The 16118-nt window shown below is 43.9% G+C and overlaps 1 protein-coding gene across 1 annotated transcript in view; it reads right to left on the bottom strand.

Moving 5' to 3' along the window:
* Nucleotides 1-16118, bottom strand: part of mrpl23 (mitochondrial ribosomal protein L23) — a 33075-nt gene that overhangs the window by 6244 nt on the left and 10713 nt on the right. The window contains exon 4 of the mRNA XM_070907641.1: nt 12173-12246. Within this exon, the coding sequence (XP_070763742.1) occupies nt 12173-12246 (74 nt within the window). The remainder of the gene's footprint in view (nt 1-12172; nt 12247-16118) is intronic.

Genomic DNA, 16118 nt, shown 5'->3' with positions numbered 1-16118 from the left:
GACTGAGGGGTGGGGGCCAAGTACACTGACTTCTTGGATGACCACACTTGACCGAATTAAAGAACAGAGGAGCTCTCAATGTGGTCACAGAGACTGAAAAGGCTTTAAGTGGTCTGAAAATGTGAAACTGAGCCATTCACACCGGCCCTAAGAGACTGTCAGACAAATTACATATCCATTTTTTTTTTTGATGAGGGACAATCCAGAAGGCATCAGAAGATAGAGCCATTCACAAAGCAGTCAATAAAAATCAACCAGATGTTGGCAGTTGCCATAAGAGTACGGCCAAATCTGGACCGCACACTGAAACGGAGAGGTGTTGACGACGCGGTGAGAAAATCTCATGAGGCTGTGGCTAATGCGGCTGCGGTGGCAGTGTGGTGGTGTGGTGGGGTAAACCGTAGCAAAGCCCAGACACATCTTGAGTACTGGTGGTGGTGTGTGTGTGTGTGTGTGTGTGTGTGTGTGTGTGTGTGTGTGTGTGTGTGGTAGGGTGAGAGAGACAGAGAGGTGTTCACATTGCGGTAGAATCTATTTTGACCGCACGGTACAAGAGCTTGGCAGACTACAGAGGGAGAGACCAGGATTAGAGCTGAGGGCAACCCCCTGCTGAGTGTGTGGGATATATATGTGTGTGTGAGTGAGTGAGTGAGTGAGTGTGCGTATAAACCCTATTTATCTACGGAAATGTTGATTGAGCATGCATCATGCTCTTTTTTGCTGATTAAAAGAGCCACCATCCCCTACTGTTGCCCAGTAACCAGCTCCATTTGACCAGCTGGAGGTTAGGTGCCTTGCTCAAGGGCAACTCAGCTAGAAGGAAGAGCACTTACTACACTCTTTCCAAATATGCATTAGCAGCCTGACCGTGGATTTTAAAGGTGTGGTCACACCTTTGTGAGTCTGTTTTCTTTGGTCTCAACCACTGATGAAAATTTTGTTGCATTTTTCTTTTCAGTTCATTTAAGTTCACACTGCCCAATTACAAGTGAACCGGGGCTTGTAAACGAAAGTCAGATGGACTCACAAGTAGCTTGTTTATTGGACAGAGTTTTGGCAACCTGTCATCCTGTAACATTACAGATTTCTGCAGCCAAAGAGCAAGGGGGAAAAAGTTCCTTTAACTAAGCATTGTGGACTTGTCTGCGCTTTTTGCCATAATTTAGCATCTTTGGTCTTCATACCAGATAAGAAGGAAAATGCTGACTACAGTGATCAGTACAGGCTGTGGTTTGTCCTTGGTTAATTTTATTAGTAACTGCTGGCTATCCGATGTCAACATCCGACTCCTTGTACCCATAAAATAATATAAAAACCTGTCTTGCGATGGGAACACACCAGCCGCGACACCTGTCGACATGCTGACGTTCAGGCCCATGAGTACTCAGTATCATTACTAGATTAGTACTCATGGGTCGGACCCCAACAACATACTAACAAACTGGGATACCGTGATCCGCGACAAAGGGGCATAAAGTGACCTTCCCTACTTCTAGAGCGCTTGCTTGGACCACACTCATCTTGGAAATCAGCCTTCAATTTGATCTCAACTACACACCTGTAAGTTTCGTGACTACATAAGGTTGAAACAATAGCAGCCACACGCTGTCGTGGCTGGTAAAAATGACAAACAATGGACAACATGTTCATGAGAATGTTTTTCTGGGGCTGTTTCTTGTAGTTAGTTCAGATTACATTCCCTGCTCTTACAAACTGTACCTCAGTTCGCTTGGAAATGGACATCATCAGGTTTGCTTTGAATTATACTCTTCTTACCTGACCAAACCAACAGAACTAAAAGTAGGAAGGATGTTTTCACACTTGAGCCAGTTGAAGAGGTCTTGCCTGACCGAAGACAGTTGTTCCAGAGATGTTTGGTTAAGTGTGAAAGATTTGCTTCTGGTGTGGTGCCATGAAGTCCACACAAACTGTGAAAACCAACCTACCATGTTTGTAAAATTAGTGTGTTTCACATAGGACACAGGGATAATTAAATATTGCTGTTTATCGACTTTCTCTGTGGTGATGATCTTAATGTATTGTTACACACTTGAACTGTTGATCTTAGGTCCTATACCCACATCAGAGAATCTTGTGCTCATATTGTTGACCTCTACTGTCCAGTTCCTCAGCCTAATATTGCATTACCTAGGAGTGCTTTTTTATCTGCAATCACAGAAAGAAAGAGTGAAAGAAAACTGGGAGAGGCAGGAAAGACGATGGAAGAGGGCAGAAGAGGAGAAGAGATGGAGCCTGATGATTATAAACAGCTCCCGCTGCCAGGCCCCTGGGTGGGCCACACATTCACTCTCACTTTATCTCATTGACACACACAAACACACATAATACTCTGCCCCGTTGTGCCTCTGTCCAGACCTCCTGGTACAAACCATTCCAGGAACAGAAAAGTGAGAGACGGAGATGGATATAGAGTGTGAGGAGAAGGAAGGGTGAAGGGGCAAAGAAAATCAATATCAAAAGATAGATAAAATTGGACTGTTCTCCCGGAAAGGGAATGATTCAAAGGGAAGATATGAGAATACAAAGACTGTTGAGATGACATGAGAGCCTGAAAGGCATTTAGCAAAACAACAGCTGAGAGAAAGAGCAAAGTGAAATCATCTCTCTCTATAAAAGACAGATAAGTGGCAGTGAGAGTAGACCACTAACCAATAGCATCCTGCTGTGGGTTCGTTCAGGGTCATGACCCCGGCCCTCCCTCCAATTACAATGACATCTCCTCCACAGCCCGGCAACAGCCAAATAACTTGGTCAGTTTTGGCTAGCAGCAGTGTATGTTTGTGTGTGTCTCCATGTCATTCATATTAATGGCCATTACAATCATGACCAATGGTCCACATGACGGACAATATTTTGGACAATGTTTTGTGTGCATAGATGTGTATGTGCACATGGGAAAATGAATTGCTTGCTGTGTGATTCTTGATTCAGATGCATAAAACATCTTGATCGGAATTCAGAGGTTTCCGCCAATGCCCAGTGCTGGCTAAATAAACCTACTCACCTCTTACAGGATGCTACTTTTATGCTTTTATATAGCCATGATCAGATTTTGTGGGCAAATGTTGGAGTCTAAGGGGGAAACAAAATTATGAACCAGCGGTGCCGTTCTGCGAACAGAACTGTTTTCAGTTGAACCACATTGAATAAACTAATCCTGACAAGCACGCCATTTGCTCAGCCAAAACCGTGAAGTTAATGTGATGACTATACTCTGATTTTGCTTATAAATAATGTATATATATTATTATCATTATTAGAAAAATAAATATTATTATAGATTGTCAACATTATATGTAATTTTATAGTAGGGCTAAACATACGAGGCTGCTGTGCACAAAATTGCACTGGATTACATGAATGCATTGTTTTCAAGCAATCTGAATTCAGCACGGGAATGGCGGAGTCCCCCACTACCAATTAAAAACTACTTTCTACAGAGGTAATTATTGAAAGTAAATACATTAAATGGCTATTGCAGAAAAAATGCCCACCATATGTAGTATCAAAACTGGGGTTTGATTTCATAAAAATCTTTAGGATCATCACTTAAAATACTGTTTCTTAGTCACTGTTCTAAAAATATGTTTTCTTTTTTAAATCTCACAATATAATTAAAATGAGCACAACCCTCAAAGACAAAACTTTTGTGTCCACTTTAAGCCAAGAAATTATACAGTATGTAGTTGCAGCCTTACACATAGGAAAATAATAGTTCCACGCAGTGAGGCGTTATTTCACATTTTTATATTGGATTGGATACTGCATTGGATTGGTATTTGGTATTAGCCAGTATCTTATCCGAGAACCTAGTTTATATCAGATTTGGTCTTGGCAGTCAGAGAAAGTTGGTTTGGTGCATCATTGTATGCTTTAATCCCTGGAATGTAAGTAACTTCAGTTCATCTGACATCTATATGATAGATATTAACAATTATGCTATTGTTAATGTGGTCATACAGTGAGAAGAAGCATTTAACTTGACATGCATCAAGATGAGACTCACATTTAATTGTGTGGTACCCAGAGATCCCCAGCACCAGTGTGTGGCACAAAGAGCAGGAGCAGGCAGGTGGGCGAACACCAGCTCTGGTGTCAACTGAAAATACTTCTAAGATCTATCGCAGGGACCCTCTGACATACAAGTGCAGGGCGTCCAGTGGTACATACACACATACTTCTGCCCAGAGACAAACAGAGGGTGTGAGTGAGAAAGAGTGTGTGCGTGTGCGTGTGCGTGTGCGTGTGAGCGTGGTAGTTTTCATGTCTGGGCATGTCTGCTCCCAGCCTGCTACTGGAGACATTGGACCCTGGTAACAGAGCTCTCAGGAAAAGATCATCACCATCTAAATACACACCCAGCCACCCACAAAGACGTTTTCATCCATCTGGTCTTGAACTGGACACTCGAAGGATACAACAACAACAATAACAGAACCAGCAATAGCCAAGAATAACATGAACAAATCTGTTCATATGAGCAATAATGACCGATAAACGGTGAATCATATCGCCTTCGGTCTTAGACACCCACCCAACCTCTGCACCTAATGGTCAAATCACACCTAAACCTTCTTCATCTCAACCCTCCACCCCCATTACACACACACACACACACATAAACAGCTGTTCACTATCATTATCCCCTCCATCTATGTCATTCACCCCCCCCCAACCCCCACGATGTACCCCATTTCTCTCTCGCCTACGCATGTAAACAACCCTCACATACCCTCCCCCCCAATTTCAAGCATCCCCTCAACCTACCCCGCCCCCTCTCGGCCCAAGACCCAACTATCTAGGCTACCAAACACACACACACACACACACACACAGTTAGACCCTTGCACACAAACACACACACACTCACCCCTACATGCACATGCAACATAAACATCCAGGCAATGCCCCTGCCCCCTTCCCGACTCTGAGGAATGCGGGGACCAGCTGGTGGAGAAAATAAAAAACGAAGAAGCATACCAAAACAGGAAATGCATCAGCAGGGGCCTATCAGAGGGCTTTATCAGGCCAGTGGCAGCCCCGCTGAGAACCTGGGTGGCGCCGCATGCTGACTGGCTGATCAAAGTGGCAGCTGTGTCATTACAGGTCAAGAGGTCAGGGGTAATCAAGAAAGGTTACGAGCCTGCATATATGTGTGTGTGTGTGTGTGTGCACGTTGGTATGTATGTGTGTGTGTGTGTGTGTGTGTGTGTGTGTGTGTGTGTGTGCACGTTGGTATGTATGTGTGTGTGTTGCCATGACTATCTCAATAAGGGGAACCTGGAGGAAATGAGGGTGATGAGAGAAGATGCTGCAGAGAAAGATAAAGTAAGAATCAATCGAAAATGACAATAGGAAAGACGGAGAAAGAGATGTAGAGACGATGATATCTCCAGATCTAACTGTGTGTTCATGCAGCTGAACTGTTCATTTGTTGTAACATTACACTATATTTATTTGTCCCACTCGTCTCTCTTTGGTCTTTCTTGATAAAAAATCACCACCAAACTTTTGCTGTGGCAATACGGCTGCAGCACAGTCATGTCATTAAAGCTTGTATCATCTGAACTCAAAAAAAGGTTTGCGTGTGAGAATCCAAACCGGATGGTTAAGACCCTGCTCTGTTCTCTATAATTCATGTTCTCTCTCCACTGAGCTCTTATGAAACCTACACGTACACACATACACTCTCACACAGCCGCCACACACACACACACACACACACACACACACAGGATTTTACTTAGGAGTGAATTTTCCAAATCAGGAGACATATAAGGAGATGGGGGGGGGGGGGCTTTCAGCGAAGCTTGATTGCCAGGAAAAGCTTCTCCTTTTATTAGGCTCACCACCAGCAACGTGCACGTGTGAGCACACACATATATATGTACACACTAATTAGTGTATCAGCCCATTCCTTCCTTCCGAAGATTTATACGCCGAGAATGCTGACAGATACATTTGAGTGAAAGTAGGGCTCACTGAACATGGTGACACACCGAATAAGGCTCCCGTTTTTGGCAAAGTTTACTTGGACTTGACAGTTTCATCATATTGTATTTTGTGGTGATATCTAAGGTGATTGTATAACATTGCAGTGTGTCACTGTGGAGCAGAACATTACTGTCAATGTGCAGTATGTGCTTTTGACTGTCATCATCGTCTTTCTATCTGTAAAAGTTAGACACAACAGAATATGACCCTTTGTCAAGGATAAGCACAATTTTGCCAGGACTGGGGCTAGATGAATGTTTTTCCTCACCATCAAAAGCATGGTTTTATTGATTTCAGACTAATTTTGTTTTTGATGTTTTGTCATAGCTTTCTTTTTTCTGTTACCGCTGTATTGTCGTACGAGTATGACGAGGGTCACGAGACTGTCAAAGGTTGTCGCTAGTCACTGTTGGCTGTAGATTCAACTGACTGTTAACTTTCATTTAAAAAAAAAAAAGTTAATATGGTTACATTTCGGAATAAAATGATTGTAGAAAATTGTGAGCACCTTTTGACAGCGTAATGTGCTTCCTGTGAATTCATGGTCTACTTGTGTTTGTGCGTTTTGTTTAAATATTATTAATGTCCTGAACGGTTGTTAAAATGAGCAAGACAATGTCGTTTTCGTACATTAGAATTGTAACTACTTAAAGTAATAACATAAGGGGATGCCCTTTGCTGTGAAAAGTAGACATTGACATGGTCCACTCCTCCACTAATTTTGATTGGTGTGCTTGTTTTAAATAAACATTGTGTCATGTAAGAATTACTAGTGGTATGAATTGAAGTCACAATATTCGTATGATGAATCGTCCAGCCCTATGTGAAAAATTAGACAGATACAGGAGAGGAGAGGACTGGGGGAAAAGTGGCAGAAGTCAAAAATGTTAATTGGCGTGATAAGCAAGGGTGAGGCAGCACAGGGAAGGGAAGGAAACAGAGCGGCAGACAGACAGACAAGGCTGTGTGAGGAAAGTCTGTGTTTGCGTGACAAGGTGGAAAAAAGGAAGAGGGAGGGAAGGAGAGCGGGAGCCATCATGATCCAAATAGTTGAAAATAATAAAATTCCACACAGATAAGCAAGATTTCCCCCTCGGCCTGACCGCCTGATTCAGCACCTCCAGCTCCAGAGAGCAAGGGCTCAGAGCGGAGAACAGGAAGGAGAGGGGTGGGGGGTGGGGGGGTCACGGGGGTTTGCAGCCCCTCATCCTGTACCCCTCTCCACCACCACCCCTCAGCCAAGCCAGATACACACAGTCACATAAATACGCACAACCCTAGAGGGTCTATTGTTAAGCAACAAGGAGCCAATAACAGATCAGAGATGAAGGGAGGCTAGGGAGAGAAGCTGTACAGCAAAACGTTGCCATCTAGTGTCAGTCAAACAGAGAGGAGAGCCAGACTTGGCCACAGTTTCCCTTTCATAATCACTCTCAATACAGCTGTTTCTTTCTCTCTCTCCCTCACTCTCTCCCCTTTTCAGCTGTGTCACAACTCCTCCGTGTTTACCACTCGGTCTCTCCCTCTGTTTGTTTGTTTGTCTCTCTCTCTCGCTCTCTCCCTCCCCGTTCTCTTTCACTTCAAGTGATGCCTTCCCCGTGGATCGAGCGGGGGTGGAGAAAGCGACAGAAAGAAACACGGGAAATGAGCAATTTGAATGAAGCTACCACTTATTCTACAACTGTTGGTCCAACCCCATATCTTGTTTTGTTCTGTGGTCGTCGGGTCGGGACATTGCTTTGGGGCACCGAGCAATCTGACTGGTGCAACTGGTTTGCTGCACTGCTGTCAGTGATCAGGGCCCTGGAGAGACCTTGCCTTGACACCTTATTTACTACTTTTATGAAAACTTGGCCACCAGGCACACTAACAGTAATAAAGAGTAGTAGTGGCTAAATGAGCTATTTGTGTGTGTGTGTGTGTGTGTGTGTGTGTGTGTGTGTGTATGTGTGTGTGTGTGTGTGTGTGTGTGTGTGTGTGTGTGTGTGAGAAAGAGCTCTGCTTTTAATATGTGCAAATGTCCACACAAGAGTGGGGGGGAAAAAAAGACAGACCTTATTAGAAAAATGATTAATTCAGGGTTTAAGTTTGTTTGTAGAATAAGGAAGTAAACACAACCTGTTGAAAATGTAAAAGAATACATGGATGTGACTTCTAGATGAAAATGACTTCAAACCACACTGAGCTTGTAATATTTTAATGTTATGGAAATTACAATTTAAGATATGTGCAAATGGGTCCTCAGATGTGGAGGACTAGATCGTGACTACTATCAAAAGTAGTGACATCATTGGTTTATGTGTAAACAAAACTAGCTGCTCACTTCATGACAACTAAAGGTCGGCATCGTGACAACACCTTGGACCATCTGTGTGCCTGCTCTCCCTTCTGCTGCAGAGTTTTCACTCATCATCTACTTTCACTACTTTCGCCCTTATGCAGACTCTCCTCTGACTGTATGAAGTGAGCTTTTGTCTACAGATAAACTCTGTTGAATGGAGCTTGTGTGGGATTTGTGCAACCACATCCCACAAAAGGACGGACTTACGACGATGCTTACAGACTCCCAGCAGGCCCAGATGACTGTTGATGCACATGGACTTCTAATCTCTGTGTGATTTTATTAGGTGAATACACACTGTCAAACAACAGTCAACTAGTGTGAAGTTTTATGCTAAATGGTTGCAAGCATCCCTCAGGTGCCTGGACGTGCCATGCGGTGCCCAACACGCAGCGAACACAAACTGCTGCTCCTCCCTTCTGACCTCCTCTGAAAACAACTCGACGAAAATGTCTGACATTCCTTTCTTTACACAGTCTTTCAAGAACATAATGGAGAACCTTCACTTACCAGCTAACAAATCTCTCCTGTTTAATAAGAAAATAAAGTTAGGAATATGTTCCTTATGACATTTTCTAAAGACTTTTTTGAACGGCTAGCTTTAATACAATGGAAGTTCAACCACAGAGCTGCAAATTAAAAAGTTATTTTTCAAAAACCCTGTGAGCAATGTTAAAATACAGCATGTTGTCAGATGAACAATCTGAACAGCTGTAGACAATCTGATGATTGGACATTGTTACTTTTATAGCATGCATTTGACATTTACAGCACAATGTGGAACTAAACTGGATCATTCAGAAATGCTGAGACTGGTCAGGCATCCCATTCATACATTCACAGCGTCACCCTCCGGGAGCTTTCAACATGCACTCTGAGCACTCAGCCTACTGAAGTGCTGCAGCTGGCACCAGCAGAGAAAATAACTCCTCCTCTGACCAAAACTCACCACAGCCTTTTCATTTACGTGCCAGGCCGAGAGTTCTTTATCGTAAATGTTTGACTGACAATAATGTTGGCGAACAATGACTGAAAACATTCAAAAATGACTATAATTTCAGAAGTGGAGTGCTTGCTCTTTTATGAAAAGCACCACATTGGGTTTTCGAAGGTTTCAAATGGAAGCAAGGTTTAACTGGAAATGGTGCACTTCAGCTGTGAGATCGGCCAAGAGAATTTAATGAGGGTAAACCACAGGGTCCAACATGCATTATGAACATGATCAGCTGCAAAAAAGCCTTCATTTCTACAAGGCACATTCAAGTCAACTCTGAAATAAGATTTGCTGCAAAATGCTACAGGTTTTCCTGGTAAGAAAGACGATAGAAAACTTAGTAAACACTAGAATATTCTTAAAAACATGAAGAAAATGTTACAATGTTATTACACAGAAGTATAGCAAACCAGACAAGAAATCTAATTACATCTACATGAAGTAATGTCTACAAAAGAGGTCAGAAAGGGCAATGCAGAATTGGATTTTCCAACATCAGCCCTTTACAGCATCAAATAGATGGAACAGTATGAGTTGACTGCGGAAATCGAAAACAAGTGTTACCCTGAGCGTAGTGGCTAGAGCGCGCCCTTTTCGACTCAGCTAGTCGTAGCGGTGCATGAAAGCAGTCTGACCCTATACACACACCAGTCCCCTTGATGTGTATCCAGACCTAAAAGCAGTGTGATAGACTCAAGATTTTTCATTTTGTACTGCTGCTTTTGTCACCCCTCCACCAGCACACACACCCCCGTCCCACACACACAGCCTCTTCCCCCTCCCCCTGATCGCTTTGCCCCGTCTCTGGACCTCCCTGCTCTGGCATGACTCCATCATGCCCTTAGTCACCTCCCCTGTGTGAGCCCCTCACACACACACACACACACACACACACACTTTCCCACACACAGTGCATATTTCACACATGCAGACGCTATCTCTTCCCCAGTTACTGGGGTCCCCCCTAAGCCTGAGGAAAATGGCCGTCACGGAACCCCGCTAACGGGAGGCCTCCCCTCAACCACAAACCAAGAGTAAGGAATGAGAGGGAGAGAGTAAACGTATTACTGCTGCAGTATTAGCTGATGAAGGGAGCAGGGGGAGGGGAGGGGGGGTGAGGGTAGAATGGGGGACCGCGGTGTGAGCATCGACCCGCAGAACACTCTCCCACATGTGGAGTCAATTAGGAACAATCTTGTTTTCTACCCACCGCTGCAAAAGGAAGGAGGGTTTTCTGGGGCTGTGTGTGTGTGTGTGTGTGTGTGTGTGTGTGTGTGTGTGTGTGTGTGTGTGTGCATACACAAGAGAGACAGAGTGAGGTAGGAAAGGGAGTTGAGAGAGCATGTTTTTCCAAAAACTTGCCAAAGAAATAGGCCGGATATTCGGTTTTATATCAAGCCGTTTTAAGCACAAAGAGCCTGCATCTCAGTATTTCTGCCCGCTGTTCACCGACAAATGAGCATGACTTCAGAAAACAGCGACGTGATTACGACTGCAGAGCGAATGACACTCAGGGAAAAACCATCATTCCTCTAGGGCTCAGCATGCATGAACGATGCACACACGTCACAAATGTGTGTGTGTGTGCTGTTCTGCATCCTCACACCTATCATTGTCGTGTGCATCTGGTGAAACGGAAGCATCACTACAGACTCCACTAGGAATTCCAGATGCACACAAAATCACAGGCCACTTCCTTGGTGTCAGACAAGAGGAAGTCTCCCCTTTAAAAAATTAATGGCTGCTTCAATTATGTATCCTCCTTCAAATTGTCCTGTTTAGACAATTTTCATTATTCATCCGTTTCAAGATTGATGGCTCCCAGTCGAGTGGGCGGCACGGCGTAAACAAGCGTCTACACCGCTGTTGATTTATCTGTTCAAGATCAAAACGGCAGGCACAAAACAAAGGCCCCTTGCTTTTCACGTCTGCATCAAAGGTGCATTAAAACTGTGACATTTTTTGACATTTTGGGGGGGAGGTTTGTTTGATTTCAAAGCATAACAGACTTCAAACATTGGCAAGACGTGGAGGGAATGAGCCTTCCTGACAGAAAGCCCAGCTCAAATACAGGTGTGAAGGCAACGGCCGTGATGCAATGAGGGGCTGACACACCAACATCGGGAGTGTCCCTTCAAACACACACTAACACGTGCACGCGATTGCTCACATTCCACACAGAAAGAGAGATGACAACCACATCTCTTCCACATCTTTCTCAAGAGGGAAGCCAGAGTGTGTGAACCACACAGGAGAGCTATGCAAGGTAGGGCTGTGTAATTTGTGTGCACGAGAGGCTTTCTCATAACAGGGAACAACAGTTGACATGGCAGGTAAAGGAACAGTGCTTGTTAAATGTTTATTTGCATGTGTGCACACAGATTGTGTTGTGTCTGTTCATACCTGTATGTGTGTGCGAGCGAGTTTGAGAGCTCACCTTCAAAGGCTGCCAGCCCCTCAGGGCTCTATAGGGGGGACATCAAATAATCTGTCTCACCTCTCTCACCTGGTCCCCCTTCAAAAATAGCCCATGACACTAAAGCTGAAGGCTCAAGGCCCCCAAAATGCCCTTTCCCCCTGGATGTTGTGTTTAATAACGGAGCCTCCACAAAACACAGAGGGCCGGGTGTTAGAGAGAGTGAGAGAAAGTTGTCGTGGAGAGGTCTCCACCTCCCACTGTGTACTGGACAGGAGTTAATGAGATAATGCTACTCAAACAACACACAGTCCAGAAAAGGCTGGGAGTAGGAGGACGTGTGTGTGTGTGTGTGTGTGTGTGTGTGTGTGTGTGTGTGTGTGTGTGTGTGTGTGTGTCTTCTCACCAGCTGAACGTAGGCTACTTTATAGTCAGGCTGCTTAACTTTCTGGTTTAGGTGATTCCTCTTCTTGTTGGAGCCTGAAAAACACAGACAATAGCAGGTATTATATTTGTTAGCAAACAGGAATGACTAAACATCAGCAAATTCTGCAGACAGTGGAACAGAGTGATGATGATATTGACATTTTTGAATATGGTGAGAGTAGGGTTGGGCAATATGACGATATACCGTGAAGACGATGGAAATTTGGCAACTGGTAGAGACCTTGCTATACTGTTTCTACTGAAGCAGCTTGCCCCTTAAAATCTTGATTATCATTTTATAATCAATAAATCATTTTTCATTTAAGTAAGATCAGTTCCAGCATTTCAAATGTGAACATCTGTAGCTGTTCCTTGTCTTTACATACACATTGTTAACTGAATAAAAAAGACATTTGATTTGATGGCGTCACCTGGGGCTCTAGGGAATAGTGAGGGGCATTTTTAATTGTTTTCTGATTGTTATTAAGACCAAGTGAATAATTGATTAATTAAGAAAATAATTGTTAGTTTCAGCCTCAATGCTGTGATTACATATGCTGTGATAGAAGTCCACCCCTAGGTGACAGTCAGGACACTATCCTGACATCTATTTTCCTGCACAGCAATTATCACATTATGTATCATTCATATCTGAATAACAGGTATTTATAAATGTTTGTTCATTTCCCTGCAGTACAAAGAATAGTTTGTGTGTACGCGTGATAAAGCAGAGCCTGATCTTGACTATGGAAAGCAGGTTAACCTTTTCCCAAGCTGGAGATGATGATGACATCATCCTCTCTCCTGTCATGACATCTCCAAGTCTGGAAGTCAGGGTAGTGCATGTGTGTGTATGTGTGCATTCGTGTGAGTGTGTGTGTGCGGAGGCAAATAAATCAAATGGTAATTTTATAAAACTTCACACAGGTATCTCAATCTTTACATTACGACAAAAACTTTACACTCAGTGATGGATAATGACCAGAGCATCAAACGGTTCATCTCAGCCTCAGAACTCTTGACTGATGGTCAAGTCAACAGGCCCTCTGAGTAACTGCCATTGCCATGGGAACGGTTTATGACATGAAAAACAAGGGAAACATTCCGCTGTAATGAGTCATTTGTGTGTGTGTGTGTGTGTGTGCGCGCGCTCTTCTATGTGTGTGTGTGTGTGTGTGTGTGTGTGTGTGTGTGTGGACCGTGTAGCTAGTAATCACTAGCCAGGCAGCCCACTGCTCAGGGAAAGCCCTGAGCAGGGTTGTAAAACACCCACCCCCACGCCCCCCTGGCTAACTGGAGGCCCCTGTGTGGGTGGGAGACAGAGGTAACGAAGAGTGTGTGTGTGTGTGTGTGTGTGTGTGAGTGTGTGATTGCTGAGGAAATCCACAGGGAAATGCTACAACCTTTGAAAGAGCAAGGTAAGACACGGACCTGTCCCCCCATGAACAAAAAAAACAGACAGGAGACACACACACACACACACACACGCACACACACACACACACACACACACACACACACACACACACACACACACACACACACACACACACACACACACACACACTTGCGCCTCTACAAAAGGTACAAAGTGTGTTTCTCTTAATTCCCATAGCCCTTTCCTAACACATACAGACACACAGACAGCGCTTTCATACAACACTCGCAAACGCAAGCACAATTTCTCCCACTTTGAGATTGCGGTTTGGCAGCCAGCTATCACGTTACAAATCCCAGGCCGGAGGGGTAACCATGGCAACTCCTTCCAAAATACCCCTGCCGCCCATGAAGGGAAGAAAGGGTCGTTTGCGCCCCTCGCTCTCCTCTGCTGGTTCACGTCTTTACGCTGCCAATGGAGTGGAACTCCTGACGCAGACAGGGATACCTTCTCTGACGCACCTCAGGATCACCAGGGGCCCTGAGCCGCCCTTTTCTTCTCCGTGCCCCTCTGTCCCCCCACAGCTCACTGCTTTCCTTCCACCCACCCACCCTCCCGAGGGGCTTTCCTTTTCCCCTAGCTTTTAATGACACAACCCTAATAAACAGCGTTAATGGGTCCTCCACACTGTAGGCTAGGCTAAGCTAGGCGCCTCTCTCCTCCTCCCTCCAAGTCTCTCCTCCAGAGGTAGAGGGGGCCCCCCTTTAGGCGCAGCACAGAGGGGGCTCATGCCTCCTCTTCTCCGCCTGTCCCTCAGCATCTCTCAAACTTAAAGCCACCCATATGTCCTCTCCTTCTGTTCTTCCATGAACTTGAAAATTCCTAGACTTGTAGGTAGCCCCAAAATCAGTCCATGCAAACGTAAGCCATTTCCGCCCCCAATAAAAACTCAAAAGGATTATTAAGTCAATGATATAACACTGTTGGCTCTATGATCATCCTTGACAAGTGGGCAGGAGGGGATGGGGCACTTAGGGCCCTGAAGCTGCAAGTTTGTAAGTGAATAGTATGTGTTTGTGTGGAGGGAGCGTGGGGTGTCCTGGGACAGCTGGAGGCTGGAATGCTGCAGCAGCAGATTGTCAGATAAGCAGCTGTGTGTGTTAGGGGGAAAGGAGAGCCAGGCACGCTAACCACTACCGCAACTAGCCGCTGGAAAACACTCCCGCTGCTGCATGTCCATGGGAAGACATCTACATCGCAAGCTGAAATTGCTAATCACCACTAACCACCGCTTACAGCCTCCAAAACAGAATCAATTTAACTTTATGCTTCCTAAAACAAAAATCATCTTTCTGTGAATTCCATACACCAAAACGATAAAAAACTGTCAACTGCTTAAAAACCTGCTATTAGGATGGATATAACTTTGTATAACTTTATTATAGTGGATATAACCTGAATATGATTAGTCCAGTAGGTTTACACACCAACAACTCCAACAAATACTTTCAGAACAGTACATCTTCTGCATTTATAAACAACATCAAAAGCATCTTGGAACCTGAACTTTGAATTACAAATTAACTTTAAAAATTACATTTACTATGAGTGAATAACTGTTTAGTTCAAATGTGTCCCCATGACAACAATAATGGCTATACAACTGTATTTAGCAATATTTTTGTGAAACCATTGTTTGCAACATACTGAGCATGTAGATGGATGTCCATTATGCTGTAGGGATTATGCAGCTAGTAGTAGTAGTAGTTTGAGAAGTTTCAATTAATGCTGTTAGTCGTCACTGGAATCCATATGTAACATGAATTCATGTTGACCACAGCTACTTGCAACTTTATACAGTCATCTTACATGCCTACAGCGAGTGAATGCTTGATACTTCAAAGACACATTTTAGGTGGAGATGGGGCTGTACAGTTTGACGAAACACTTTCACAGTACATTTTCAATTTTAGGCTGCAGTGAGTAGTCACTTATATCACTGTATACAATTGTTTCAAGACAATAGGACAGGTAAATGTATTGGATAGTAATTATTTATTGCATGAAGTGCTTCCTTTATTTCATCAATTTATCAAAATCACTATTCATATACTTTACGGTGTATACGGAGACAGAGCTTAGCATACTGAGACTGTGTGTGTGTGTGTGTGTGTGTGTGTGTGTGTGTGTGTGCGCATCATTTGCTCAATTTACTCACAACAGCTGCAGTACAACTTTAGGATTTTAGTTTGGATGAAATGTTTGTGGCTTGGTACTGCATACCATGAATCAAGTGTTTTCACTACTGCCTTAACACTCTCACTCTCTCTCTCTCTCTCTCTCTCTCTCTCTCTAGTTCCATGTATATACATAGATGTACAGTCATGGTGTGTTTACTGTTCTTCCACCACTAGCCTTCCTCGTCATGAGGTCAGTGACTCAGGCAATGATGTCTGCATTGTATATATAAATACATACAATAAAAAAGTCACTGAACTTATGACAAGGAAAGCTAGTGGTGGAAGAACAGTACACACACAATGACTGT

This window comes from Enoplosus armatus, chromosome 6 (assembly GCF_043641665.1).
Source record: "Enoplosus armatus isolate fEnoArm2 chromosome 6, fEnoArm2.hap1, whole genome shotgun sequence".
Lineage (NCBI taxonomy): Eukaryota > Metazoa > Chordata > Actinopteri > Centrarchiformes > Enoplosidae > Enoplosus > Enoplosus armatus.
Note: the sequence above shows the minus strand (reverse complement) of the source record. Positions and strands in the feature narration are given on the sequence as shown.